This window comes from Dipodomys ordii, unplaced genomic scaffold (genome assembly GCF_000151885.1).
Source record: "Dipodomys ordii isolate 6190 unplaced genomic scaffold, Dord_2.0 Scaffold123, whole genome shotgun sequence".
In the NCBI taxonomy this organism is placed as follows: Eukaryota; Metazoa; Chordata; class Mammalia; order Rodentia; family Heteromyidae; genus Dipodomys; species Dipodomys ordii.
Genome location: NW_012267339.1, coordinates 499,697 through 526,929, shown reverse-complemented (window position 1 = coordinate 526,929; position 27,233 = coordinate 499,697). Strand labels below are relative to the sequence as shown.

Sequence of the window (27,233 nt, the reverse complement as noted above, 5' to 3'; positions counted from 1 at the left end):
TAACAAACCCCTTCCCTCATTACACATACAGGAAATAAATTTTAGTTAATGACAAGAAGGACAATGGTCCACTCCATGGCTTTCAATAAAACCATGTAAGTGCAACATACATATATCAGTTAACTTTGTTAGTGTTTAGGGGGTTGTTTTCCTTTAACTAAAATATGAACAAGTTCCTAAATCATAAATTTAAGCACTTATAGGAAAAATATCTGCATGTATTTAAAAATAAGGTCATAAGCAGAATTAGTCCTACTTTACATAATTTCTTTTTGAAATTTGAAAACTAATCATAGTTGACTTACACTAGTTAATATTAAAAACTTTGCATTAACCACCTTTCTGAAAAGCTATCTCTAAGACTTACATCACAGAAAGAGAATGCTAGCAGGTGACATGAAGGGTAGCAAGCAGGTGATAAGAAGGATCCAATGAAGACACAGAAAGAATCTGTGCCCTCTAAGAGGTCAACCAGCTACTACTTCATGAAGAATCTAAATCCTACTTATAAATTTTCAGTGAAGACCAAAAATTAAAATAAAAATAAAAAACTCAGATGTTGATTAAAGTACATTTTTTTTCTTTCTGTTCTTTGGTCCAAGACTGGGAGTCCAAACATTTGATTGACTGGTGCTTTCAACCCGAGCCACTTTTCCAACCCCAGAACACTATTTTTTTTTAATTTTTTCTTGGGGGGGGGGGGTCCAGTCGTGGGGCCTGAACTCTGGGCCTGGGTACTGTCCCTCAACTCTTCAGCTCAAGGCTAGTGCTCTACCACTTGAGCCACAGCGCCACTTCTGGCTTTTTCCTTTTTGCTTATGTGGTGCTGAGGAATCGAACCCAGGGCCTTAGGCATGCAAGGCAAGCGCTCTACCAGCCCCTAGAACACTAATTTTTAAATGTGGCAATTAAATACAACTTTCAAAACACAGCCCTGTCTGGACTGAATCTCCAATGTTGGCTTTAATCCTACCTTCACAATGGAAAATGAGATTGGGAGCTATATTCATTTTTAAGGGAATAATCTCAGCCGGCCAGCTAGCCAGCCATCAGTAGCTCAAGCCTTTAACCCTAGCCTGAAATCTGAGGCTTGAAGTTCAAAGCCAGCCCAGGCAGGCAAGTCTGTAAAGACTTTTATCTCCAATTAACCACCAAAAAGCCAGAAGTAGAAGTATAACTCAATGGTTGAGTGCTAGAGAAAAACCTAAGTAACAGTACTAAGAACTTGAGTTCAAGCTCAATCCTAGCACATAAAAATAAAATATATATTTTTATGTTAAACACAGCCCCAGCTTTGTATGGCACACATGCTGTGGTCATCTTCAATCTGAAGAGTCTGTAAACAGGTCCACGGCTTAGTGGACAAATCATGAAGCAGGCAGCCTCATCAGGTTACTGCTTTGGTCTCTGCCATGAGCCACATGACTCTTGCCAAGGCCGGCTTTGGCAGATTGGCAATGCAGCCTGACAGATCATCAAGTAAGCAAAACAAACCACAAGCAGTTACTTCACATGACTTGTGTGGAATAAATGCGTGAACTGCAGATGAGTCATGACATAATGAAAGACTGGGCTCAGAACAATGCACCAGTGTTTTCCCTTGTCTTAGCAACTGGTGCAGGAGAACCTTGAGTGAATATATGAGATAAGGGACACTGTTCTACCTTTTACTGCGAGATCATTAATCTTACTAGAAAAGAAATCTAGGTGGCAGTTAGGCCTTTTCAGACTCAATAGTTCTAATTCCCTAAGGTGATAGCTAGTGATACCCCATAGTGGTGAACAGTAGATGCCCCAGGCAGTATAGTTGGCTGGTTCCCAGAAAAAGTGATTCACTCAAAGGCAAAACATGTAAGACTGAATTCTTTCCTACAATTTTTATATGCAGAACGTATAAAGTATGCACCAAAGGAAATCCCAGGTCTTATTTAAGTATAGTGGAAAGCAGCTCTATACGCAACAGGTACATTAAACATCATTACTTTCCAGTTTTTGACAGCATATAAAACCATCTCATTAATCTCTAGACTTCATACTGCAAAGTGCAGCATCTATGAGTTGAAAATTCTACTACGAACTGCAGATAAGTAGGTTAGACTGCTTATTTTCAAACTCACAGGAATGCCTAAGATGACCTAAGAAATACTTTGGTTAAAAGTGGTAAAAAAAGGGCTGGGATGTAGCTCAGTGGCAAAGCGCTTGCCTAGCAAGTGCAGCGTCCTGGGTTCGATCCCCAGTACCAAAAAAAAGAAAAGACAAAAAAATACAGTTAAAAAAAAAAAAAAAAAGTGGTAAAAAAAACAATCCTTCAAAAATGCATTGAACTTAGAGCCAGTTCCCCAGCCAAGGGCCCTGAGGAGAAAAGTCAGTCCCATGCTGTGTTGTTCCTCTCTATCCAGCCAAACAGTTAAGACAGATTATCTTTCACACTCTAATCAAATGTGAATTGGGTTAGGAAATCTTCAAGCTGAGCTCAATGTGGCAAAAATTCCAGTTTGGACTGAGCCTTCTCTTGTGCTCACATGAAGGAGACAAAACTGATTTCTGCACTCAGAATGTCCACCATCTACAGGAAGATGGGGCACCGAACAACAAATAACAGAAGGCAAGGGAGAAGGAGTATGAGCAATCTTAGGCTAACTTGATGTGATTTTCATTTACTAAAATCACTGTCTCATGGAATAGAATGGCAGATAATTTGAAGAGAAGCAGAAGTTGTCATAATTCCAGAGAAATGATAAAGATCTGAATGAAGATGGAATGTGGGGGGGAGGGGGTTGTCTTCTATGGCCATCTATAAAGTGGGCGTCAGAAAGGGGCTTAGATGGACACCCAGGAGGCAACAGGCAACTATGGAAAGTTCCATACAGGACACACTAAATCTGAGGGCAGGTGGTAAGAAAATCTAGAACTCAGAAGACTTTTTAGCATCTGGGGCTAGAAAATGCCATGTGTGGTCACCTGCATTTCAGCAATAGCAACTGCAAGGGAAGGGAAGTCACCAGCAGAAAGGCTACAGAATTAACCCTCTTCTTCCTTCCTGTCTCTTTCTAGTGCTGGGGTTTGAATTCAGGGCGGTAAGCTTGCTAGGTGGGAATTCTACTACTTGAGTCATGTCTCCAGTCCTGCTTTTTGCTGGTTGTTTAGGAGATAGAAGTCTAAGTTAACTTTTCTGCCTGGGCCAGTCTTGAACGACAGTTTCAGATCTCAGCCTCCTGAAGAGCTAGGATATACTGTTATGATAATTGGTTTGATTATGGCACTATCAGAGCCTGACCATTGATTTTTAATGCTTAAAATCAAATGGAGGTGTGTATGAACTTTACTCATCTATGACATCCTAACTAGGAATTCACAGTCCCTTTGCTTTGCTCCATCTGTGGTTCTTTTATCAGTTTACTAACGTGCTCACTACTTTATATCCAATTCCAGCATCACCAATGTCCTCTGCCAAAACGGTTTAAAGTCCCAGTTCAGATTTCAACTGTAACCGTGCCTACCACACTCTTGTGGACTCCACGTAGAAGGCATTGTTCTAAGCATTTCCTATGAGCATCCTCAGCCTAGTGCCCCTACCTCAAGGATGACTAAACTGCAGCACTGTACAATCAAGCCCCTTGCCTGAGGTCGCACTAAGTTAGAACCTCAGGCTATACTGTCAGACAGGCTATAGCCTGTCTGTGAGGAAGCCTATTCATTTCTTTTTTATTCCCGATTTTGTTCTTGCCTAAATTTCTCAATAAATAACTAAACTTCAAAACTGGTCCCATCTGGCTCCACAGGCTCATTTCCTCACGTCTCTACGTTGTCTGTACCCCAATTTCCTGAAGCCAACACTCTTCTTTTACATCTTTTCTTTCTCTAAACTTTTAGCTTAGAGAGTGCTTTCACCAACACTCAGAGTGCTTCACAAATCAATTCTCTAAATAAAAAAAATTTTTTAAGTGTAGTTTCTTCTTCTCAAAGACAGCAGTTAATGCAGATGCTATAGCTAACGGTATGATCTACTGGGATCTAGACAGCTTGGGTCTTGCTAAATTCCACGTCCAGCAGTGACACCTCACAAAGTTTGACTAGATGACCCCTGTGCCTTTCCAAGTCTTGCAAGATGGTAAAAGCCTACCACATATACTGCACATCCCACTGTTTGTACCACAAAAAGAATGGGGTCCGTGGGTACATGGCCATCATCCTGTCCTACTACTATTAATGTATTGTACCACATTATCTTTTTCATACTGACTGCATTTGTTTTACGCTGTATCATAATCAACTTACTGTGCATGTGGGTTCCCTTTATCTAATCTATATCCAAATAGTTAACCATAAAGGCAGAAACCTAAAATGTGAGCATGTGAATCGTCTACAACTAAATTAATTATTCCTGATGTGAAAAGTTTTGTGTGTTTCTTTTAACATTTGGTAACAATGTCCAGATTATTTGAAGATAGGAAAAAGAATTCTTTCTTAAGCTCTCATGTTCTCAAGCATGAAAAAATGTTGGAAGTAACAACAAATTCTAAATCTACCATAGGAGTCTGTAAAACAACAAAACTCTTTAAACTTCAACAGCAAATACTTGCTTTGGGGTAGAGTATTTTAAAACGTGAGCTGTAGTTATAGCCTCCAAACACAAAGTAATGGTGAGGTAATTTTAAATACCCTGGTGTGATCAGTACACACAGTAAATTTAAATTGAAATAGTATGCTGTACTTCATGAATATGGACAATTATTACATGCTGAGATCTGAGGATCATAGTTCAAAGCCAGCCCAGGCTGGAAAGTCTGTGAGACTCTTGTCTCCAAAAAACTCAGAAAAGGCCAGAAGTGACACTATAGCTCAAGTGGTAGAGTGCTAGTCTTGAGCACAAAGAGGCTCAGGGACAGAGCCCAGACCCACCAAAAAAAAAAAAAAAAGACTAAGAAATATAATAGAATGGGGGCTGGGAAGGTGGCTCAGTGGTAGAGCGCTTGCCTTCCATGCATGAGGCCCTGGGTTCGATTCCTTAGCACCACATAAACAAGAAAAAAGCCCAAAGTGGCACTGTGGCTCAAGTGGTAGAGCACTAGCCTTGAGCTGAAGAGCTGAGGGACAGCGCCCAGGCCCAGAGTTCAGGCCCCCCACCGGGCCCCAAAAAAAAAAAAAAAAGAAATATAATAGAATGAAATGTAAATACAATAGAATGCTTTCCTTCTTTAAATCATGCAGCTAATTTCACAGCTCCAAATTTTGCCTAATGTGAATTCTTGGAATTCTATTATTTGTAAATTGGAATTAGGAAAAAAAAAAACTAAGGTGGTTTATCTAAAGGACATAACTGGAAATTGGACCTCTAATTACTTAAATACTGAGGCCCTTAGATTAAAACATTAAAACCCAAACTGCTTCAGCCAAAGGGATTAAGGAGATTAAAGTGGGCTTGACAAATCACCACGGAGTTAAGGGGAAAATGCAGAGAGAAAGTAGGCCGAGCTTAACTAGGGAATGCAATGAGGGCAATAGAAAGCTTGAGATGTGTGGACTCTGAACCTCTATGAGGGAAAAAGCTCATCAATCTGGTGGTTTTGACAATAAAAGAGAGGAACAAATCAGTGTGCAAACAGCTGCTGAGAGAAGGCTTGGAAAATGTGCACCAGCAGTAAAATTAACCTTGGCAAATATGGACTTTCAAATACTGTAGCTCTTGGCAACTAGAGAAATATGAGACTGAAAAAAAGTAAGTCTGTTATGATAACAAGAATCAGGATTCCTCTCTTAGGAGGAATTCTGTCATCCCACCAAAACTGCCCAAATCAAACCGACTAACTCAGCCATCAATGGGACACTGCCCCTTCACCGTATCCCACACCCCCCCCCTCCAATATCTCTGCCTTTCTATCCCTGAAAACTATCAGTTGGCTAAAACACAATTAATCTAGAAAAGCGCTAAAATGACTTGGGTGGCTTTGGGAGAGCCTGGGAGAGCGTGCGGTCCAGGCAAATTCCAAAGCATTGCATGTCAGTGTCTTGGCAGAGACACTGCTTGAGAGACCCAGGGGGATCCAATATCCATCCACAAACATCTCAAGTGTGAAAACAACCAGGAGGAACAGGAATTGCTTATCCTGGTACCGAATGTACTTCTGGCATTTTAGAGAAGGAACAGAAAGTTAAAAAACAATTCCAATTAATACCACCCAAAAAAAAAAAGATCTCCCAGTTTCAATTTTATGCCTGCCTCTTGAGTTCCTATACACAATTCCATTTTTCATGCTAAGTTATTTCCAGCAATTTTAGAACTTTTCAAAATGGTTTTGCTCATATTACTTATTTCCTTCAGAGTTAAAAGTGTGTTTTCTTGTTGTTGTTGTTGTTGTTGAATTTTGCTGGGTTCAGGAACTTAAGGGTGGAAGTGCTACTCAGCCCAAACTGAAAGTTTCTGAGGAAACCCAAAACCTCATTCTCTATAGCTTGTAAGTACTGGCTCAGAGGAAAACACAGTATACATGCAAGCAAAATGACCCGCAGACCTAATCCAGTCTCAGGCTGCTTGTTGGCTGCTTCTATTCAGAAGGTCTGCAGGTCACTTGCTATTTTCAAGCTTCTATATTTAGATATTGGCAGATCTAAAACCCAGCTAGTTTCTAGAAGATCCAAGTCCCTCACTCTTAGCTATTCACTGACAAGGGCTGATTAGTCCTGAGCTCAGGCACCCAAATCATCAGGGAGCTGTGGACTCAGATCCGCTTCCTGCTTTTGTAGTTATTTCCTGAGGTCATGCCCTCTGCCCAAGCTTACAGAGCTCTAGCTTATGAATCTAATCGAAATTTGTTGCACAGGTTCAGGAATCCTTATCCTAAATACTTCGCCAAATTTATAGGGATATACAAAGATTACCAAATTTACTTAGGGAACAACAAAATTCCCCTCTGTACAACAAATATAAGCTAATAAAAAGCATTCTGAATTCATTTATTGCTTCTTTTTAGTGCACCAGAGTTTTGACTGCAGTCCATCACAGGAAGTCAGGGGTGAGATTTTCCTGATACCTATGTCATGCCCATGCTCAGAACGTTCTGGACTTCAGAATATTAAATTTTCAAATTAGAGATGTCCCATTGGTAATTGTTGCTATAATAAAAATATTTTTAGAAAATGGAACCCCTAAAGCTGGGTAAGAACCTTCTAGCCCACTTCCCTCAAACTTACAGCAGAAGATATCAAACGGGAGCTGGATTACTGGGAGGACACGCTGGAAATCCCATGCTTGTCTTCCCCTGAGACTACTCTGATATCCTTCCCCACTCCAAATGAGCCGTTTGCCTGGACCCACCCACAGCCAACTTCCTTGGGTCCTTTGGCTTCTGGAACAGTTTCACTTCTAGTCTATGAAACCAACTGTATGAGCATCAGATAGATGTGTCTCAACCTGCCTAACTAAGATACGGCCTGGGAATTTTTATTTCTAATAACTTCTATTTTTAGCAGGCTTTTCCAAATGATTCTACAGTAATGTGCTGGTTGGGTTCAGAATAAATGAAAATTCCTTCTGCTCTAAAGGGCTGCATTCACACCCTGGGAGGACATCTTACAATGGTCTCTGTAGATAATGTGGCACAAGTCTGAGACTCACACTGCTCCCTCTGCCTAGAGACAGCTTAACTTCCATCACCCCTAACATTGCCACCCAGTTCTCTCAGATGTCATTCCGAATTGGAGTCCTTCGCTGAGCTATTTGGTTCTGAGCCACAAACTCACTACCATTCTTAACCACAGCCTGTAGTTTGCCTTTGAGCATTTGTCAAACTTCTCAGACAATCATTATGTGTGCGTGTGTGTGTGTTAATGGAATGCCAGTTTCAAACTGCACTGTTAAAGTCCAAGAGCTGCACCGTCATCTGCTGATTTTTTTCACACCTTTGTAGTTCCAGCCCCAGCACTAGACACAAGGTATTTGGGTTAAAAGTTTCCAAAGTGAAGGGGCATGTGAGAGTTAGTTGCTTAACTATGCCTTGAGGGACCCCAATAAAGTGTCCATCAGGTATCTTCACAACCAAAAGTGGGTCTCCTCAACCTTCAAATCACTTCATAATGAGAAAGTCCCTCTTTGTGAGGTTTAAAATACTAGGGGAACTAACTCTGAAAGTAGGAACTGAGCGTTCATGTGAAGGAAAGTGAATGGCTATCAGACATTTTTCCACTGTGGGCTAAATCACAGTGGGTTAAGCCTCTGAAATGAATAACACTAATAATAACAATAACAATAATAATAATAATAATAGAAAATGGAAGACTCAGCTTCAGGGCCTGACGACCAAACCAGTCCTATAGTGAATTCCCAGTGATGAGTTGCACTGAATTCTGACCTTTCTTCATAAAACCATAAGAGCCTTCAAGAAAAAGTGTGATTGTCTTTTGGCCACAAGTCCCAGTTACAACTCAAAGACAGATGTATCTGAAGGAGAAATGAAGGAGAGCCATAAAAGGATGTTTGGGTGCACCTGCCGAGTCCCAAAGTTTTAATTGCTACTATATATAAATAAATCGTGAGCTTATTTTATCCAGGCTTGACATTTTCCCAGATTTGGGCTTCTATACATGACTGCCAACTTGTCATCACTACCTGAATATGTAACAGCATGTAACTTTCACTAGAGACCTTGGTTTTCCTGGCCAGGACAATCTCAGTAGCTGCTGTCAACACATCCATCACTCTTACCTTTCAAGTAAAAAACCCACAAGCCATCGTTGATGCGTGATTTCCTCTTGCCCCCAGCTATTCCTACCTGTGGTCATCACAAAGCTCTATACCTTGCCTGCCAAATAAAGCCAGTGTGTGTCTCACCAAGGGCAATGCTACCTCCCTGCTCCAAACCACTTTATCTCCTACCTCCATTCTTCATCCAGGAGCCAGAATGATGACTTCCCAAAATGAAAGTGGATGTGTCGCGCCCTGCCTAAGATCCTCTAATAACTTCCATTCATACTTGAATCATCAACCTACAAAGCCCTACATGGTCTCACTTCTGCCCATACTCTCATGTCATCTCACATTCTCCCCCAGCCCCCACACCCTCAGTAATCTAGCTATATTTCCTTCTCTTCTGTTTTTAATAAAGTTATTCCTTTCCCCAAAGGCAGCTTTGGTACTACTTGTTTTCTGACCTGAAATGTATTGCCTCTGCTATATCCTGCCTCTTTTGTGAGGCAGATGATGAGCCTTTTAAAGAGGCCACCTCTGGTTCTCCTCATTCTCATCACCTTCCTCTCCTACAGCACTCTTGTTAGAGACTATCATTTCTGTTTACGTATCAATTATCAATGCCTCTTACTAAAACCAGAGGGCTGTAAGACAGGACCATGTCTAGCTCAACCTCAGCTCTATCACCATGAATGATCACAGTGCCCCCACTGGCACACAGTGGGGGCTCATATCATTGGCTTAAATGAATAAAAACAGGAAAAAAAAAGATGAAGGGGGGAAATGTGGAATCAAGAAACACATATAAGAATGGAAACTAGGGCTGGGACGGTGGCTCAGTGGTAGAGTGCTTGCCTTGCATGCATGAGGCCCTGGGTTTAATTCCTCAGCATCACATAAGCAAAAAGAAAAAAGCCGGAAGTGGTACTGTGGCTCAAGTGGTAGAGGGCTAGCCTTGAGCTGAAGAGCTGAGGGACAGCGCCCAGGCCCAGAGTTCAGGCCCACGACCGGACCCAAAAAAAAAAAAAAAGAATGGAAACTATAGTCCCCTAGGCTAGGCTGCCTAAATGACACAGTCCAACGCACATGTTAGATGTTTCATGGCTCAGTATACAGTGCTTCCCTACCATGTTTGAGGCCCTTGGTTTGATCCTCAGAACCACACGACATGACAAAAGCAACCAAAGCTAGCACCAAACAGTCAGGCAGGCAGAAAGACCAAAGAATTGGGAGCTCTAACTCTGGCCCTGATATTAACTAACTTTTAGCAAAATGAAGTGGATTCATCCTCTTAGATCTTATTTTTAATATAGAAGGCTTGTTTTTATGTCAAAATGACATTTCAAATTCAGCATACAATTTGGTATATTAATCTCTTATTGTTTGTATTTCTATAATATGGGGCATCAACCTAGGGCCTTGTACATTTGAGGCAAACACTCTTATGACAGAGCTACAGCCACCCCACCCCCAGTCCTTGGTGCTGTGAGAAGGGTTGCCCTGTGTAGTTCAAAATTTCCTAGAACTCAAGAACTTCCTTAGCCCGGCACCAGTGGCTCACGCCTATAATCCTAGCTACTCAGGAGGCTGAGATCTGAGGATCGAGGTTTAAAGCCAGCCTAGGCAAGAAAGTCCGTGAGACTCTTATCTCCAAATTAACCACCAGAAAACCGGAAGTGGTGCTGTGGCTCATGTGGTAGAGTGCTTGCCTTGAGCTGAAGATCGCAGGGACAGCACCCAGGCCCATCATTCAAGACCAACGACCAACAAGAAAGAACTTCCTGGCTAAATCTCCCAGGTATTGAGAGTAGAGGCATTTGACCATATCTGGCCCATTTCTCTTCTTTAATAAGACCTATCTAACATAGGTTGAGCCTAAAACCTGTGTCTAGGCACTCCTCCCTCTTCCATCCTCAAGACCAATCCACCTACGTGCATAGCTATTCTCTTTCATTTGTTCTCTCTAGTCAAAGAGTAAGATGGAAAATAACCTTAGCCTTACAGTTGGGTAGGTCCATCTCTGATCTGGCAACTCCAATGCTGGAAATATCACCATGAAACTTCACAGTCCTGCCTGGCTCTTCTTGGCAAGATCACTGCCCGCTGCTATACAACTTCGGGCTGACAGAGACAGACCTCTACAGGGAAAGCTGAGTTGTTTTCTGATCTAAGCCTCTATTTAGTAAGAATGGTAACCTTTTAAATTATTTTTTCTGGTAGGATCTTAAGGAAGGACAATGCTTTAACTATAAGAATGATTAATCCCCGAAAAGAATATCATTTTTTTTAAGTACTAACTACAACATGAAACTAAATACCTTCCAGGAAGTAAAACAACACAGAGCAGTTTATAAGAAATCTACTTACGTGGCTTGACCAAAAGACAAGGCAACTAATTTGGGTTCACTTTTTAAAATATTTTGTCATGGAAGCAACAAAATAAATCACAAAGCCCAAAGAGCCAAGAAAGAAAGGGTAAAAACAACAACAACAAATTTTTAAGCCTTAGGACTAATGAAGCAAATGACTACTGCCCCAATACTAAAAGCACTCACGATACGGCTCAATCTCTGCTTCAATACTCGAAATTCAGAGGCTGGGAAGGTGGCTCAGTGGAGTAATTGCCTTGCATGCATGAGGCCCTGGGTTCGATTTCTCAGCACCACATAAGCAGAAAAAGCCAGAAGTGGTGCTGTGGCTCAGGAGTGCTAGCCCTAGCTAAAGAGCTGAGGGGTAGCACCAGGCCCAGACAGAGTTCAGGCCCCATGACTGAAAAAAAAACTCACAATATTCAAAGTTCACCTGCTCTTGCTTTCCTTATCTCTGGTTTCTTTGAGTTCATCAAAATGTAAAAATAAGTGATTTTTAAGTTTCCCATTAAAAAAAAAAAATTCTGGCCAGCCGTCACTGGCTCATGCTTGTAATCCCAGCTAGTCAAAAAGCTAAGACCTGGAGGATCATTGCACAAAGTCAGTTCAAGCAGAGTGGTTTGAAGACAGCCCAGGTAGAAAAGTCTGTGAGAACTCATCTCCAGTTCACTAGCAAAGCGCAAGGCTGAATGAATGACTCAAGTAGTAATGCACCAGCTGTAAGCAAGCAAGGCCCAAATGAGAACAATACCTCTGAATTCAAGCCCCAGAAGCAGCCCCTCCCCTAAGAAAAGCCTTAAATACCCATTTTGTTATATGTAATCAAAAAATTAATGCTAAATCTGTGAAACACAAGAACTTTGTTAACAAAGCACAATCTAATTCAATACCTAGCCATAAAATAAATAAATAAACTTAGACAGAATGCACTAATATCCAGATGCCTCCTGCTTTCTTCCAAGCTTCTGGCTCCTCTTCTCCCTCACAAGAGTCCCCCAGAGTCCTCTAGATGTCTGCCTGACCATCAACTTCAGCCCTACCATAGGGTCTGAGGCAGTTGGCATCACAGATGCCATTGGCATGAAGCTCTGGCAGGAGCCAGAGTGAGCTGTCACACTACAGAGAAAGCTGACTGCAGATGATACATTTACATCTACATAATTGTTAATAGTAGATTCTTCGGTGCCAAGAAAAAACCATTCGCCAACCACCAAATCTATGGTGGACCTTGTGCATTTCAAATGTCAACTCCTCAGAAAATGTGCAAGATTCACCTAACAGAGTCCTGTGTTTGCAATGCCTAATAAAGAGCAGAAACTTTCAGACCTGGGATAAATCTTGACTCAGTTGCTGACTCCTGCCCCCAGCCCCAAGAAAGCAGGAAGCTAACCAAGAGCCTCTGCTCTTGAACTGTCTGCTAGAAAACCTGCTGGCTGAATTCACACGGGTTCATAGTCAATGCACCTAGCACCAGATGGTTTCCATTGAATTACTCTCTAATGGTTTCAGGGATGCAGACTCCTTATTCCAGTAAACTAATGCCTGGGGGCAGCACCAATACTTCTTTGGCATCATTTCCCCAAATGTAAGCATATGTTTGGGCATTTGGTAGACTATGTAAGTACTTGCTGATGCATCCTGAAATTGTTTGAAAGCATTTTTTTTCAGTCTTTCAGGTTTTCAAAGAAAAATGTTTATTTTCTTACATATGTGTGTGTATGTGTGTGTGTGTGTGTGTGTGTGAGAGAGAGAGAGAGAGAGAGAGAGAGAGAGAGAGAGAGAGAACTAGGAAGACACAATAAACGTAATTTGAAAAATAAAGCAAAGGAATTCCCATTAAGTTCTTCAATGTCTGAATTATAAGATTATAAAGTAAGCTGACAGGCTATATCACAGCACAAATGCTCAAAAAACAGCCCACTGAGTTGATCCCTTTTAAGATGAAGTCAGAAGCCTAGAGTTCTGCCATCTGGACCAGTTCTCCCATTTGCTTAACTCTTCCTTTCTGATTTTTCCTTGGTCCCCAAATAAAAGTCACTTTCTAGAAGACATCAGAGGCTCAAGAGATATCCAACAATAGAACGCCAAGTCTCTCCTCTAAACCAAAAGCTGACAGTTACTAGGAACCTTCAAGATCAAGACTAACTTTCCAGTCAAAGATCTTTAAAAGAAAAAATTAAGACAAAGGAATTTTACCTTCTCCCATTATGAGTGACTCGATGGAGACACAAATTATGTTATATAATTTGTGGGTCAAACCACAGTCTTTTACAGACAGGTTCTTAACATCCACTTCATTGGAAAACTAAGATGGGAGGATAAATTGTGCAGAATTTCTAGATCAGCCTCGACAACATAGCAACACCCCATCTCAAATAATTAAATTCAATTCACACACAAAATTCTTTTCCAACACTTTACTTTCATCTGTTAACCTTAATTTTACAGTAGCTACTATCACTTAAAAGTTTCAGTGACAGGGGCTAGGAATGATAGGTAGAGTGTTTCCCTAGCAAGCATGAAGCACTGGGTTCCATCCCTCAGTACCACATAAACAGAACAGGCCGGAAGTGGCACTGTGGCTCAAGTGTCAGAGTGCTAGCCTTGAGCAAAAGAAAGAAGCTCAGGTCTAATAACAGGATATGTGCTCCACTTCTCCTTTCAAACACAACTCAGCCAGTTATCAAGAAGGCAAGAAAAGGAAATTATTTTTTCTTAGTTAAGAAAAAACAACAACAATAATATTTTTGGTTACTTTTAAACCCCACAGTTGAATAACATTCTGTCAACATGTGACTCACTCTCAAATGACATGTCACCATACACCCACTCTTCTTTTTCAAATGGTAAATAAAGCATACTGCAACACAACTTCAGTTTAAAAGTTTCTTACCATTTACAAGCAACAAACCTTTAAAAAAACACTTTTAACACTTGGACATCTTGATTTTACTTGACTCAGAAGAAACTGAGTAAACTAAGGTGCTTATTAATGCAAAACTTTTCCTTTACATTGTTTTTTAAAAAAGCAAAAGGAGAAAGTACTAGAAATAATTCTTAATCTTCCATTGGGGTTGTAAACTATACACGAGACAAATAGTACTCCTAGAGTCTCTAGATTTTACGTGTTAAATATGGCTCAATAAAAGGCTTTTGAGGTTTTGTGTGTCATTTTGTTTTGGGGGGGTTGTGGGTATTTTTGATGATACAAGGTTCTGAAGTCAGGGCACTGTGCCTTGCTGAGCAGCATTCTACCACTTAAACCGTATCTCCAGCACTCAGTAAGAATTGTATGTGTCCAGTACTAAGTCCTAAACTCAGGGCTTAGGCACTACTGTCCCTGAACTCTTTTTTTTTCAAGGATAGCACTCTACCACTTTGAGCCACAGCTCCACTTCTGGTTTTCTGGTAGTTAATTGGAGATAAGAGTCTCATGGATTTTCCTGCCCAGGTAGGCTTTGAACCATAGCCACCAGTACCCGGCTTAACAAGACTTCTTTAAACCCTTCTGCAAACTACATTTCAAGCTGGATTCATTCTAACACTTCAAAGGGTTAGGCAGGAGGCTCTCCAGTTCATGGCTAGCCTGAGCCATCTTGATTTCATTAGATTTCATCCTTCCATTAGAAAGAACATCTCCTACCAAAAAGAAAAGTCTTATTTCAGTATCTAATCCACATGCTACCTGAGTTTTTCATGGATGAGCAGGCTCCTAAGCCAAAAGCATACACCATCCCAACATTACAGACTTACCTCCCCACTCAATTCTCTTCACATTGGGAAATGCCCTATGTCAGAAATCCCAACTCACCTCCACTGACTGGGAAGGCATCTTCAGTCTGGTGAGCTTGGTTTTGGCAGGCACTTTTAAGTCTGTTTTTTCAAAGGTCTGCTGACGATAGTCTTCTGGCAGCGATTTCAGCTTGGGAGACTCACTCAGTGGAGCCTGGTCCTGGCCATCCATGGGCCGGACATATGCAGTGGGCTTCTGCTGCATTGCAAGACTTTTTGATGGTAGAGAGGGGGGTGGAAATGTCTGAGAAGCTGGCTGGGGAGTGGCTACTCCAAGGCTGGCAACCGCTACTAGATTGTCTTGAGGGGTCTCTTTCTCACAAACCTTCACTGCCAGGTCCTTGGGAGACTTGGCTGGGCAGAAGCTTTTACTGCTGTTGCTACTGCTATGAACCTTGTTGCTTGCTGGCATCCTGGGAAGAGCTTGCAGGTTGGAATGTACAGGTGACAAAGGGGGCACTGGGGAAGGCAAAGATGAGATTAGGGGGGAAAGTTCCCTTTCTGGAGCTGAGTCTGTCATCAAAGTACAATGGCCTCCATCAGGTCTATGGTCACCTTTTTTGAGATGACTAGAGCCATATCCCTCCTGACCAAGGCAAGCATGGGCCAGGTGCTGGCTTTCTGGTGGCCCATAACTTTTGGCATGGAGATTTGGCAATGGTTCCATTCTTGGCTTTACCATCTTCGGATTGTGGCTAATGTTACCAACAGAAAGTGGTCCGGAGGCAGGAGTGTGAATGGGCTGGTGGTGGACACGTGTGTGGAAGGAGTTGGATGGAATGCTGCTCCCCTTGTCAGGAAATAAAGGGTATCTTGACTTCCCCAACCTATCTTCAGAAGCAGCCAAACCCCGAGGATGGGATTTGGTGCTAAGGAACTCCTTCATTTCTTCATAGTTTCCCAACATGTTCTGTATTCGGCTTGACAGCTCATCACCTTTTGCTTTCTAAAAAACAAAAAGGGCACTAGAGTCAGAGAACGGAAGAAAAAAATCTAAGAAGAATAATTACTTTAAAAAAAATCTATTACACTATTAAGGAGAAGGAACCTCTCAACTTAATGTGTAGCACACAGTTTAATGGGGGTTTTTTTCCCCTCCAAAAAAAAAATCTCTGTGATAAGCTATTTCCACAGTTGTAATGCTTATCTGAAATTGGTCGTGAATGAACTAGAATCATTTCATCACAGAGCACAACACAGTGATAAATCAGACTTGCATCTTCTGGTATAGGGTGAGTACCTTGTAGGGCTCTCCAAAAAGGGGAATCTTTTCAGGAAATGCCTCTTTCTCTTGGTGAATTTCCTGGTTGCGTCTTTCCTTCTCCTTAATTCGAAGCAGGTTTCTGTCTTCATTGTACAAGCTGTTTCAGATGCCACAAAGGAACGAAAACAACAAAATTCATCAGTATCCAAGTTTTGTTGGGCACATGTACTAGTGTGGAGGAGGCAAGGCTGGGGACTGGGAAGTGGTGATGACAGGAAGCATAAAGAAAGCATCAGCCCCTTAACCTAGTCCTAGACAGCAGCATCAGATGGCTGTGGCTCCAGCCTGGGGTCCCGGCTCCAGAAGCCCACACTCATTCTGGGCCACAGCATTGTGGTCTAACACTGACTCCAAGCTGAATGATCTTTTACAGGCTATGTGGCATCATATTTTTACCTCCAGCTTGCAAAACACGGGTTAGAGAAAGAAACTTTTCATCTGAAGGAGTCAACAGGATGTGAACTTTAGAAAGACTTTTCCTAGATCAGTATTGTACACTTTGGAAGATTAAAATCTTCCAAAAAGACAACCGAGCACCTAAAACACCATTTATTTTATTCTCAGCCTTCTCGGCAGGAATATCTTGGCATGCAAATCCAAAAAGATGATTTTTTATTTTTCATTTCAAATGTCAAGGATGAGACTATCCAATTATAGATGTCAGCTCTCTCCCTACTGAGAATGTTCTACAATCGGATTGTCCTACTTAAGCCACACAAAAATGTATCCTAGATTACAGACCTGGCACAAGAGGGGTTAAAATGCATTGGCTAAGAAACAAATTGGAGACAGATGTGGAAGGACGGGGGCTTTTTAACTAGCACATAAACTAAAAGTGAGCTTGCCTCATTGTCACCTCCTAGGCCACCCCATTAGACCCTCACATGTGATCTCCCATGAATAACGAAACTAAGAACTGTAAAAAAGACTTCCGTCATCACAGACTGGCTTCTAGGCAATCTTCTGCCTCTTCGTTCTCAATGCTATTTGAAAGAACAGGAAAACATTCAGTTGCCTTGACTGTGTAAAGCTTTACAAACCCTGGCCCTGGTGTCAGCTGCCCTCCTCACCCTTCTCCTGGCCTCTCTACACTTCCATAGCCTCTCCTCTATCCTTCCACAGGAGCCTGCCATCAGCTACCTGGCCCTTACCTTCTACCTCAGCTTTCCCCATAGAAGCCTGTAAGCCTAGCTACTCAGGAGCCTGAGATCTAATAATTGTGTTTTAAAGCTAGCTCGGGCAGAAAAATCTAGAAGCAGTCAGAAAAGGCTGGAAGTGGTATTGTAGCTCAAGTGGCAAGGTGCTAACTTTGAGCACAAAGAGGCTAAGAGGCAGTACCCAGTCACTGAGTTTAAGCCCCAGGACTGGCAATAATAATAATAATAGTAGTAATAATAATAATAATAATTTTTTCAAAGTATCTGCTAGCCAGGCACTAGTGGTGTACATTTGTCACCTAGCTACTCAGGAGGTTGAGATCTAAGGATTGCAGCTTGAAGCCAACCAAAGCAGAGAAGTCAATGAGACTCTCCTCTCCAATTAATCACCAAAAAGCTGGAAGTAAAGCTGTGGCTCAAGTGGTCATGCACTAGCCTTGAGCAAAAAAAGCTCAGGGACAGCACCCAGGAGCTGAGTTTAAGCTCCAGGAATGGCATTTATACACACATATATACTCTTTATTAGATGACAAATAACCATATCAGATTTTATAAGAACTCACAACTACCAAGGAAGCAATTTACTATTTGTAAACATACTGAAAAAGAAGGTATTAAAGATGAAACTGGAACATTCTCTGAAAGTCATATATTTTAGACAATTAGACTTTCTTCTTCTGGGTGGCAGTAGCACAAAGAACTTGACCACTCAAGAATTCCTTGCAATTATTTCGTAGTGTTGCTTATTCCTCTTGTTGGTTCAAAAGGCCACATACCATTTGCATACAACCACAGAAGCCACATAAGAACACTGGTTAGGAAATAATTTGCTTTTCCTTCAAAAAAACTTGTCTTCTTGCCATTTGGGGGCCAGGTTTCAGAGGGATTGGAGCCTGCAATGATGCTCTGCACAAAGGAACTCCTTCCTCTCTCCTTTCTTAGGAAGGCCCCAGGTATGCAAGCTGAGCTTCAGTCAAGCAAGATCTCACCACAGGAAGTCTCCCCTTTCTGGTACCACTAGTTACAGCCATGCCTCCTCTTGTCTCCTAACCCCATGGCTATATCTGCTTTCAGTCTTTGGCTCTGCTTCATAAGGGAGAGTTCTGGTCACTTCAGAACAATCTCTCTTTTGTCCCAAAACAAAGACCTGAAAACAAAGCTGAGGATGAAAGTGTGAGCAGCAGCACCTCAAATAACTGGTTTGGGGGAGAGGGGGTTCTTGTATAATTTCTCATCAATTCCATGATCAGTTATCCTCACACAAAATTACAATGGTTTAAAATTACTAAAATGTTTATAAATTGCTCAGCTCAGGCTTAGTTCAGCAGCAGATAGACTTTACCATGCTTCTGAGTTTTCATTCTAAATGAATGAAAACTGCTACAGAAATAACAAGAAACCCCCAATTAGACTATTCTTTCATAAAATTCCTAACATAGGCTTATTATATGTGATTCTAAAATCAAAGAGCCTTCCATGGAAAACAAATCCTCTTAAATTAAGGATTCTGGTTAATTAGGGCTTTACTTCCATTTGTCTCAAAAAAAAATTTAAAGCCATACTAGGAATTTATTGGCAGGCATATGCAGTACTGTATCACTGGAGACTATGAGATTGATGCTTTTAATTCACCACCACTCTTCAACTGAAAAGCCTGTACACATTGTGGTGAATAAAAATGTGAATAAATGACACTGTTAGATGAGTTTCATGGGGTCAGACATTGTTGAGATTCATCTCCCCAATTCCCTCACCCTGGCTCCTGCAGTACAGAGGAAGGCTAAAGTCTGACAGGGGCCCACAGGAGGCTATGTGCCCTGGCCCTGGCCTGATCCTTGCCCACTCCCTTTCTCCTTAGAAGGAAGTCTTTTGCCAGTCATACTGGGTAGATCTCAAGTTTGTGATGACTTGGAGAATGCATTATTAAATGTTCCCAAGCACATTTTTTCCAGGGATACTTTTTCATTTTGCAATTAGAGAAAAGGTAAATTTTAACAATCAATCAATCAACAAGCAATTCACAGCATGAGCAAACCTTTGTGCATTGTTTTCAAACCAAGATCACAATGAGCAGGGGAGGGGGGGGGTGGGTGGAAAATGTTTTGAATGAGGGGATTTTCAGGAAATGGCAAATGTCTTACACAATTTGCCATCTCTGTAATTACCTTTGAGTAATTACAAGGTAACAACTATCACTTTAATTAAGGGTAGCCCCCTCTTCCCATAGATAAACAAACAGTTTCATTCTCATACAACCAGGACAATGTCACCCCAAAATCAGCCTAGTTAGAGGTTCTCAGTGACCCCATCTGCATGTAACAGGGAGTTACCAGCACTCTCAGCTAATGTCTACTCAGTACTTTGCATTTTGCTGGAAGGTTCTCAAACTTCAGTGCACATCAGAGTGACATGAAGGGCTTGTTAAAAGAGTTTCCATTCAACAGACCTGAGGCAAGGCCTGAGATGTATAGGGTGAACAAGGTTTTGGGTGTTTCTAAGGGGTAAAGGGAAAGCATTCTTTAGAGGGGCTTCTGGACAGCAGCAGCCAGGCTGAGGTCCACCCTCATTGTACTTGGTGGGTACTTGAGCAGTACTGACCGGCCCACACCACACCACTCTCCATTTAGCTTTCCTAAGACTCCAATGTTGTTGTTTGTCTCTCTTCCGAGTGGAAAAAATGAGGCTCAGAGATCTGACTTACTCATAATGGCAGATCTGAACATTCAAAGGCCTGGCAACAAAGCTATGTTCTCAAATCAGTTCTCCCAGCCAGGCTTCCAGACTGTGTTAAATAAGGTAAGGATGACAAACAAACAAAAACAGTATGATAACTTATAATCACTCAGAATTCCTTAGCCTCAAGGAGGCACCCAACAATGGGCATTATCCTTGCCAGCAGAGAAATCTCAGTTGTCTAGTTCAGTGTAGCTGCAGGTATATCCTTCAGTACACACCTAAGGACCTTTCAACCCCCACACCAGTGGCTCATGCTTATAATCTTAGCTACCCAGGAGGCTGAGATCTGAGGATCATGGTTCAAAGCCAGCCTGAGCAGAAAAATCCCACTCAAAAACCAGAAGTGGTGCTATGGTTCAAGTGGTAGACCCCTAGCCTTGAGCACAAAGAGGTCAGGGACAGCACCTAGGCCCTAAGTTCAAGCCCCACAACCAACAGTGAACAGCATGGAGCTGTTCTTCAACTTCAAAAAACTGCACTAGCCCAAGACACTATGTTGAAAAACGAACTTCACAATTTGGGGGTGGGGGGAATATAGTTGTGGAGGTGGGAGGGAAAGGATGGGAGGGGAAAAACAAAAGAGGAGGCAACAATGCTTGATAGGAAATGTACTCATTACCTTGCTCATGTAACTGTAACCCCTCTGTACAGTATTTTCACAATTAAAAATGTATTTAAAAAAAAGATGTTAAGCAAAATAAATCCCAAGATAGGGACACAAATGGTTTTTCTTTCTTGCTATTGTTTTTAACATATTTATAATGTACTGTGTGATTTTTTTTGTTTCTTTTTTATGTTCTTCCTCCATGGTATAACCCCTGTTTCCACTGTATTTGATTCCAGTGCCCTGCATCTTGTATATACATTTTTATAATTGGGGGAGGAGAAGGGAAATAACAAAATGCTTAAATAAGGATACAGGTTGACCCATTGTTACAATGAGATGTATAAGATACTATGTTGAAAATGAACTTTACAACTTGTAGGGGGAGGAGGTGTGAAGGGAAGGGATGGTAGGGAAAAAACAAAGGAGGAGGTAACAATGCTCGATAACTGTAACCCCTCTGTACAGTATTTTTACAATAAAAAATTTATAAAATAAAAACTGCACTACACTGGGAATGTGGCTTAGTGGTAAAGTGCTTGCCCAGCATGCATGAAGCCCTGGGTTTGATTTCTCAGTACCACAAACAGAAAAGGCCAGAAGTGGCGCTGTGGCTCAAATGGTACAGTGCTAGCCTTGAACAAAAAAAGTTCAGGGATACAGCCCAGGCCCTGAGTTCAAGCCCCAGGACTGCCCAAAAAAAAAAAAAAAAAACTGTATTATAATTCTTATTTTAGATGCTTTTTTTTTTTAATTTACAGATTTAGGTCACTGGCCCGTAACAACCTCTGGGCTCACAAGTCCTCTCTAATGTGTTAAGACAAATCTTTACACTAATTCTCTCAAGGACAGGCTGTGAATAATCTTGCACCAAAGTAATATGGCCAACATAAGGTTCACTACATTTACTTCTGGCTGGCTGACCTAAGCCATGTTCTTAGAGCCTTGCTGCCAACTTTCTGGTCAGCTCCAGAGGCCCCACCTGGGGAGAAAAAAAACATGAAGTCATGTGGTGGTTGGAAGTAGCCAGCCACCCTCAAAAACATGCACCCAGTGTGAAGTGTGGGGAGCATGCAAAGTTGATCAGTTCACAGATAATGCAGCAGTTACCAGCAGTCTGTGGAAACATCTTCAGATACAAAATAACTTCAGCAGCCACATTCTGGCAGATCATACGCTGCTATCTCTTTAGTCTTTTATCTCTGAGATCCACCAAAATGTGGCAAAAAGATCTTTAAAAGAATAAGTCAAAATACCTCCGTCACCACATTTCTTTTTGTTGTTGTTGTTTTTTAAGGTAAATAAACAACTAGAAAGACCATGGAAGAAACTAGACCTCAGCCTCCAGAGCCTGGGTGAGAGCTGTCACTGCTTTTGAAGACTCTCTCTGCAGAACAAACACAAGCCAGCTGAGGAGATTGTGCCACCGATGGTCTCACTGACAAAACTCACACTCCAACTCAACATAGAAGCCTGATTGAAGCTTCTGCAAACAGAAAAAGCGTCAGGGTGCTCTCACTTTCAGAGGTGGTAAAAATCCTGAGGAAGTCAGAGCTGCTTGAATTCCTAAGTACCGGCACTGAGTCACCCCATGCTGGGTCTGCCACTGCAGCCTGTCAGGACACATTTACTTTGCTGGGAGTATTGGGTGGCACCGAATGTGTTATGGAGGTGTTTAAATATTATGATAAAATAAAAAAAAATCAATCTGTATGAACTAGTAAGAGTGATGTCTTTTTCTCTCTCCCTTGCACAAGGAAACAGCATAAGTAGATGAAGAAAAATATTAAGAGGAAGTCCCAAGTTGGACTGGAGACAGGGCACAGCATGCCTGCTCTGGTATCATCTGGCTGAAGCACCTTCACCCAGGCTGGAGCCTATGGGTCCTGCTGCTAAACTAGGTTAGTCATGCAGGACCGCTGAATGCCATTCGTGCTTCCATGGCAACTCAGGCCTGGCCCTGCACAGCTGACTACCCATTTATCACCCCTGACTGGTCACTTCACGTCTATGCTACCAACTCCCTTAAAATTTTAATTCTGTCCTGCAGGGCTGATGGCAATCTCTCCTATAGATTTATCTTTGTAAGCATGAAAAAGACATATGGCCTGAAGGAAAGGGGAAATCCTAAAATCAACAGTGCATATTAACTCTGGAAAACATCAAGTCTTCTTGGCATTTGAGAAGCACTATGCTGATTTGAAGTTGAGCCACCCAAAGCTTAGAAAATGGTACTTCATATGTACCAAGAGTCAGAGGCAAAAAGACAGTCAGATGCTTTTGGTTCTTACTTGCTAGGTAAGTGACTCTTTGACTCTGGAAAGCACGTGTGCTAAAGTCCATCTTCTGGCCTAGTTCTCACTCCTCTACTCCTACCATCTATACCCAGGAAACATTTTTGGACATACGGCTTTACTGGAGGAAAAAAATGTCATATACTTTAAAAGCACAATATTAATTCAACATTAAACTGTATCCCTCCAAATATAATTTAAACACAAGAAATCAAAGTGGCTCCATGTTTGAAAGCAAAGTAGTGTTGCTTCAAAGAACGGAGAATTCTTACTTCTGCATGTGAAAAAAAAATCTGCAGGGCTGGGAATGTGGCTTAGAGGTAGAGTGCTTGCCTAGCATGCACAAAGCCCTGGGTTCATTTCCTCAGCACCACATAAACAGAAAAGGCTGGAAGTGGCAATGTGGCTCAAGTGGTAGAGTGCTAGACTTGAGGAAAAGAAGCTCAAGGACAGCATTTAGGCTGCTTTGAGTTCAAGCCCCAGGCCTGGCCAAAAAAAAAAATCTAACACACACACACACACACACACACACACACACACACACTTAAATCATCCCAAGATTTTTATTCTTACTACCACCTCCATCACTTACACACACACACACACACACACACACACACACACACACACCAGAGACTAATTCCTAAAATATAACATCTAATAGTCAGATTACACAAAATAGCATTAACTTATTTTTCTGGAGAGGACTCCAGGAGATCATCTCATATATATTAGCATACTCTGCTATGCACTTACATTTGCCACAGAAAGCTGTCTTATTATAATTTACTATAGCAGTTGAAAAGTAATTTTAGATTACCCCATTTTGCTAAATTACAACCTTGAAAACATTGCCAAAACAACCTTTTGTTTACTCACAGTCTTGTTCAAGTTAAGACACAACAGTGAAATTTACTTTCTTCTTACTGATGATCAGAAACTCTCTCTAGGACTTAGAATCAATAAAATGTTTTGCATATCTTAAATGATATTGCAAGTTTTAAATGGGGACAGACACTACCTAGGTGAAAAAAAAGTCACCTACCTTTAATAAGGCATCATATTAATTTACCTTTCAAAATGAACCTGCTAGATACTTCTGCGAACATGCTAGTGTGCAGGAAAGGTCTGAAGGAACATCCATTACAGAAACCTCTAAAGAGGCACATGAGGTCAAGGTGCAGAGTTTAAGTGGTAATTCAGTTTAGGAAGCATTTTGTTAGCATTCAGTTTTTAATATTCCTTTCAAAAAAAGTTTATTTATTATTTTGGTAGTTAAAAGCTCTAGTTAAAATTAAGAAAAACATTCATATTCACAAAACAAAATAAAATCAGAGTAAAGAAATATTTTTTAGCTGGGTGCTGGTGGCTCATGCCTTTAATCCTAGCTATTCAAGAGGCTAAGATCTGAGGATCACAGTTTGAAGAGAGGACAGGAAAGTCCATGAGACTCTTAAACGACCAAAAAAAAAGCTATAAGTGGAGCTGTGGCTCAAGTGGTAAAGTGCTAGCCTTGAGCAAGAAAGCTCAGATCCTAGGCACTGTGTTCAAGCCCCAGGACTCTCACACTCACACACAAACACACACAGTCTTTTTTTTTTTTTAATATACATTAACTCCCCTAAAGAGCTCTGAAAATTGGCCTCAGCCCACAACTATTCCAGCTTGTTTCAGAGCCATCTACAGATAGCACATCATTATATCTACAAAAGAATACGGTTTAGATATATCAGCTGTTTTACTTCTTTGGGTGGGGGGGGGGGTCCGGTTGTGGGCCTGAACTCTGGGCCTGGGCGCTGTCCCCCAGCTCTTCAGCTCAAGGCTAGCACTCTACCACTTGAGCCACAGCGCCACTTCCAGCTTTTTTCTTTTTGCTTATGTGGTGCTGAAGAATCGAACCCAGGGCCTCAGGCATACAAGGCAAGCGCTTTACCACTGAGCCACCTTCCCAGCCCCTTGTTTTACTTTTTTTAAGTGTAACCCCATTTGTTTATCTTAAAGATGATACTAAGAGGTATTTTTAACTACAGAATAAAAAGCACAAAAACTTTGCCTTCCTCACTCAAGTTTTTAAGGGGGAGAGGAAAACACAGGTCAGGCTGGGTAGCTCCAACAGAGACAACAAAGAAAAAAGACAGATGGACCTTTCAAACAAAATCAAGAAGTTAAAAAAAAAATAGTACGGTGCAAGGCTACCATGCAAACACAACCACCCCAGTGAGAAGTGACTTCTCACCTCCAAGATTTGGCAATCTGTAGCTAAGGGTTAATGAAATACAAGAAACTACCCCCCCCTCTCCACCCCAATTGTGGAAGCAGGTTCACCTGAGATAAAATCTGTCACCTGAGCAATTATTTATGTCTTCCCTTTAACAGGAAAGGGTGCTGAGAGTCAGAACTGACCCCCAGCCTTGTTGGCACTGCTCATTTGGCACCAATTGGAAACATAGACAGGGCTGCTGGCTCTTCCCCAATCTGGTCTATACTAGGATCAACCAGAACACTGGCCTCATTATTGTGTCATTCTCAGATACTCAACTGACCATGAAGGACCACACTGCGCACCTGTAAAAGTAGGCTGGTGAGTCCATCTTATTACAGTCACAAAAATGTAAAAACCCTAGTCACAAGTTTTATTTTTATTTTTTTTTTGGGGGGGGGTCCGGTCGTGGGCCCTGAACTCTGGGCCTGGGCGCTGTCCCTCAGCTCTTCAGCTCAAGGCTAGCGCTCTACCACTTGAGCCATAGCACCACTTCCGGCTTTTTTCTTTTTATGTGGTACTGGGGAATCAAACCCAGGGCCTCATGCATGCAAGGCAAGCGCTCTACCACTGAGCCACCTCCCCAGCCCCTAGTCACAACTTTTAAAAAGAACATAGGCAAGCAAGCTTAAAGTCATGTTTTTTTGGTTTTTTTGGTGGGGGGGGGAGGGGGGGTCCGGTCGTGGAGCCTGAACTCTGGGCCTGGGCGCTGTCCCTCAGCTCTTCAGCTCAAGGCTAGCGCTCTACCACTTGGGCCACAGCGCCACTTCCAGCTTTTTTTCTTTTTGCTTATGTGGTGCTGAGGAATCGAACCCAGGGCCTCAGGCAATGCAGGGCAAGAGAGCTACCACTGAGCCACCTTCCCAGCCCTTAAAGTCATTTTTTAATGCTGATTTAATTTCTTTCTCTCCCTCTTTATCTTAATTCAACCTATTAAGTAACCAAAATTCAAGTGACGTGGACTTCATTCCTCACTTGGCAGTAGTAATTGGACTAGCTTCCTTTTGGGATTATCTGTTCCTACACCACTGATCTTCCCAAAACTCATGAATCTGATCTTTAAGTTCCCCTCCAGAAACTCTTCCTGAGCCCCCTGCTGCCTACAGAGCCACAGCCCCTGTGGAGAGGGGAGTTGAGCAACACTCTTCTCAGTGGCCTCCCCACCTCTCCCTGTTCCCTGCTCACCACTCCTCAGGCCCCATTTACTTACTCTTCTCTCTACCTGGCAGCAGGATGGGTAGAGAGGCTGGGAAACCAAGCCTAGCCAGACTCAGCACCTGATCCCTAATGATCTAAGGGCTAGTTTTTCAATGTCTTCTTCAGCATCACTGCATTTGTCTCTGTGGTCTAAATCTTCTGTTGATGTGGATACTCATCTAGACTACATGGACTCTAGATCTTGGGGCTTGAACTCAGGGTCTGGGCACTGTCCCTGAGCTCTTTATGCTCAAGGGTAATGCTCTATCACTTTGAGGCTCAGGGCCACTTCCAATTTTCTGGAGGTTAATTGGAGTTAAGAGTTTGTTCACAGATTTTCCTGCCTGGACTGGCCTTAAACACCATCCTCAGATCTCAGCCTCCAGAGAAGCTAGGATTACAGCTTGTTAGCTGTAAACCAGGACCTGGCTAAGTATTCTTTATCAGACCAGGAACTCCTTAAGGGCAAGGACGCCTGCTGAGAGTAGGAGATTAGTAAAGTGATGCTTAAAATGCATCTCTGACTGCAATGATTATATTCAAGTATTACTCAAAGGAACCAGAATTCTAACCAACTCTCACAGTCTATTATCTGATGACACTATGTGATTCACTGTTACCTAAAACTGTTTTACCAAACTATTTTGTCCGTCAAATGACTCAAACCTAGAAAGAAGCTGACATCACTCCTTCCCAGATGAACCAAAAGAGCCTTGGCTCACACCCAGTGTTTATCACAGTAAATGTGACAGGTTTAATTCTTCGGTTTACAAACATACTAATTATTCATAAAATACTGTACTCCACAGTAAAAAGAAAAATGAAAAAGAAAAAACATAGGGTTGGTCCATATGACTCAAGTGGTAGAGTGCCTGCC

General features: G+C 41.9%; 1 protein-coding gene across 2 annotated transcripts in view; it reads right to left on the bottom strand.

Moving 5' to 3' along the window:
• Aff1 (AF4/FMR2 family, member 1) overlaps positions 1–27,233 on the bottom strand; it is a 132,065-nt gene that overhangs the window by 75,141 nt on the left and 29,691 nt on the right. For both annotated transcript variants that reach the window (XM_013029842.1, XM_013029841.1), the window contains exons 2-3: positions 16,085–16,205; positions 14,864–15,790 (exon numbers count right to left, since the gene is read on the bottom strand). In XM_013029842.1, coding sequence (XP_012885296.1) covers positions 14,864–15,790; positions 16,085–16,205 — 1,048 coding nt within the window. The remainder of the gene's footprint in view (positions 1–14,863; positions 15,791–16,084; positions 16,206–27,233) is intronic.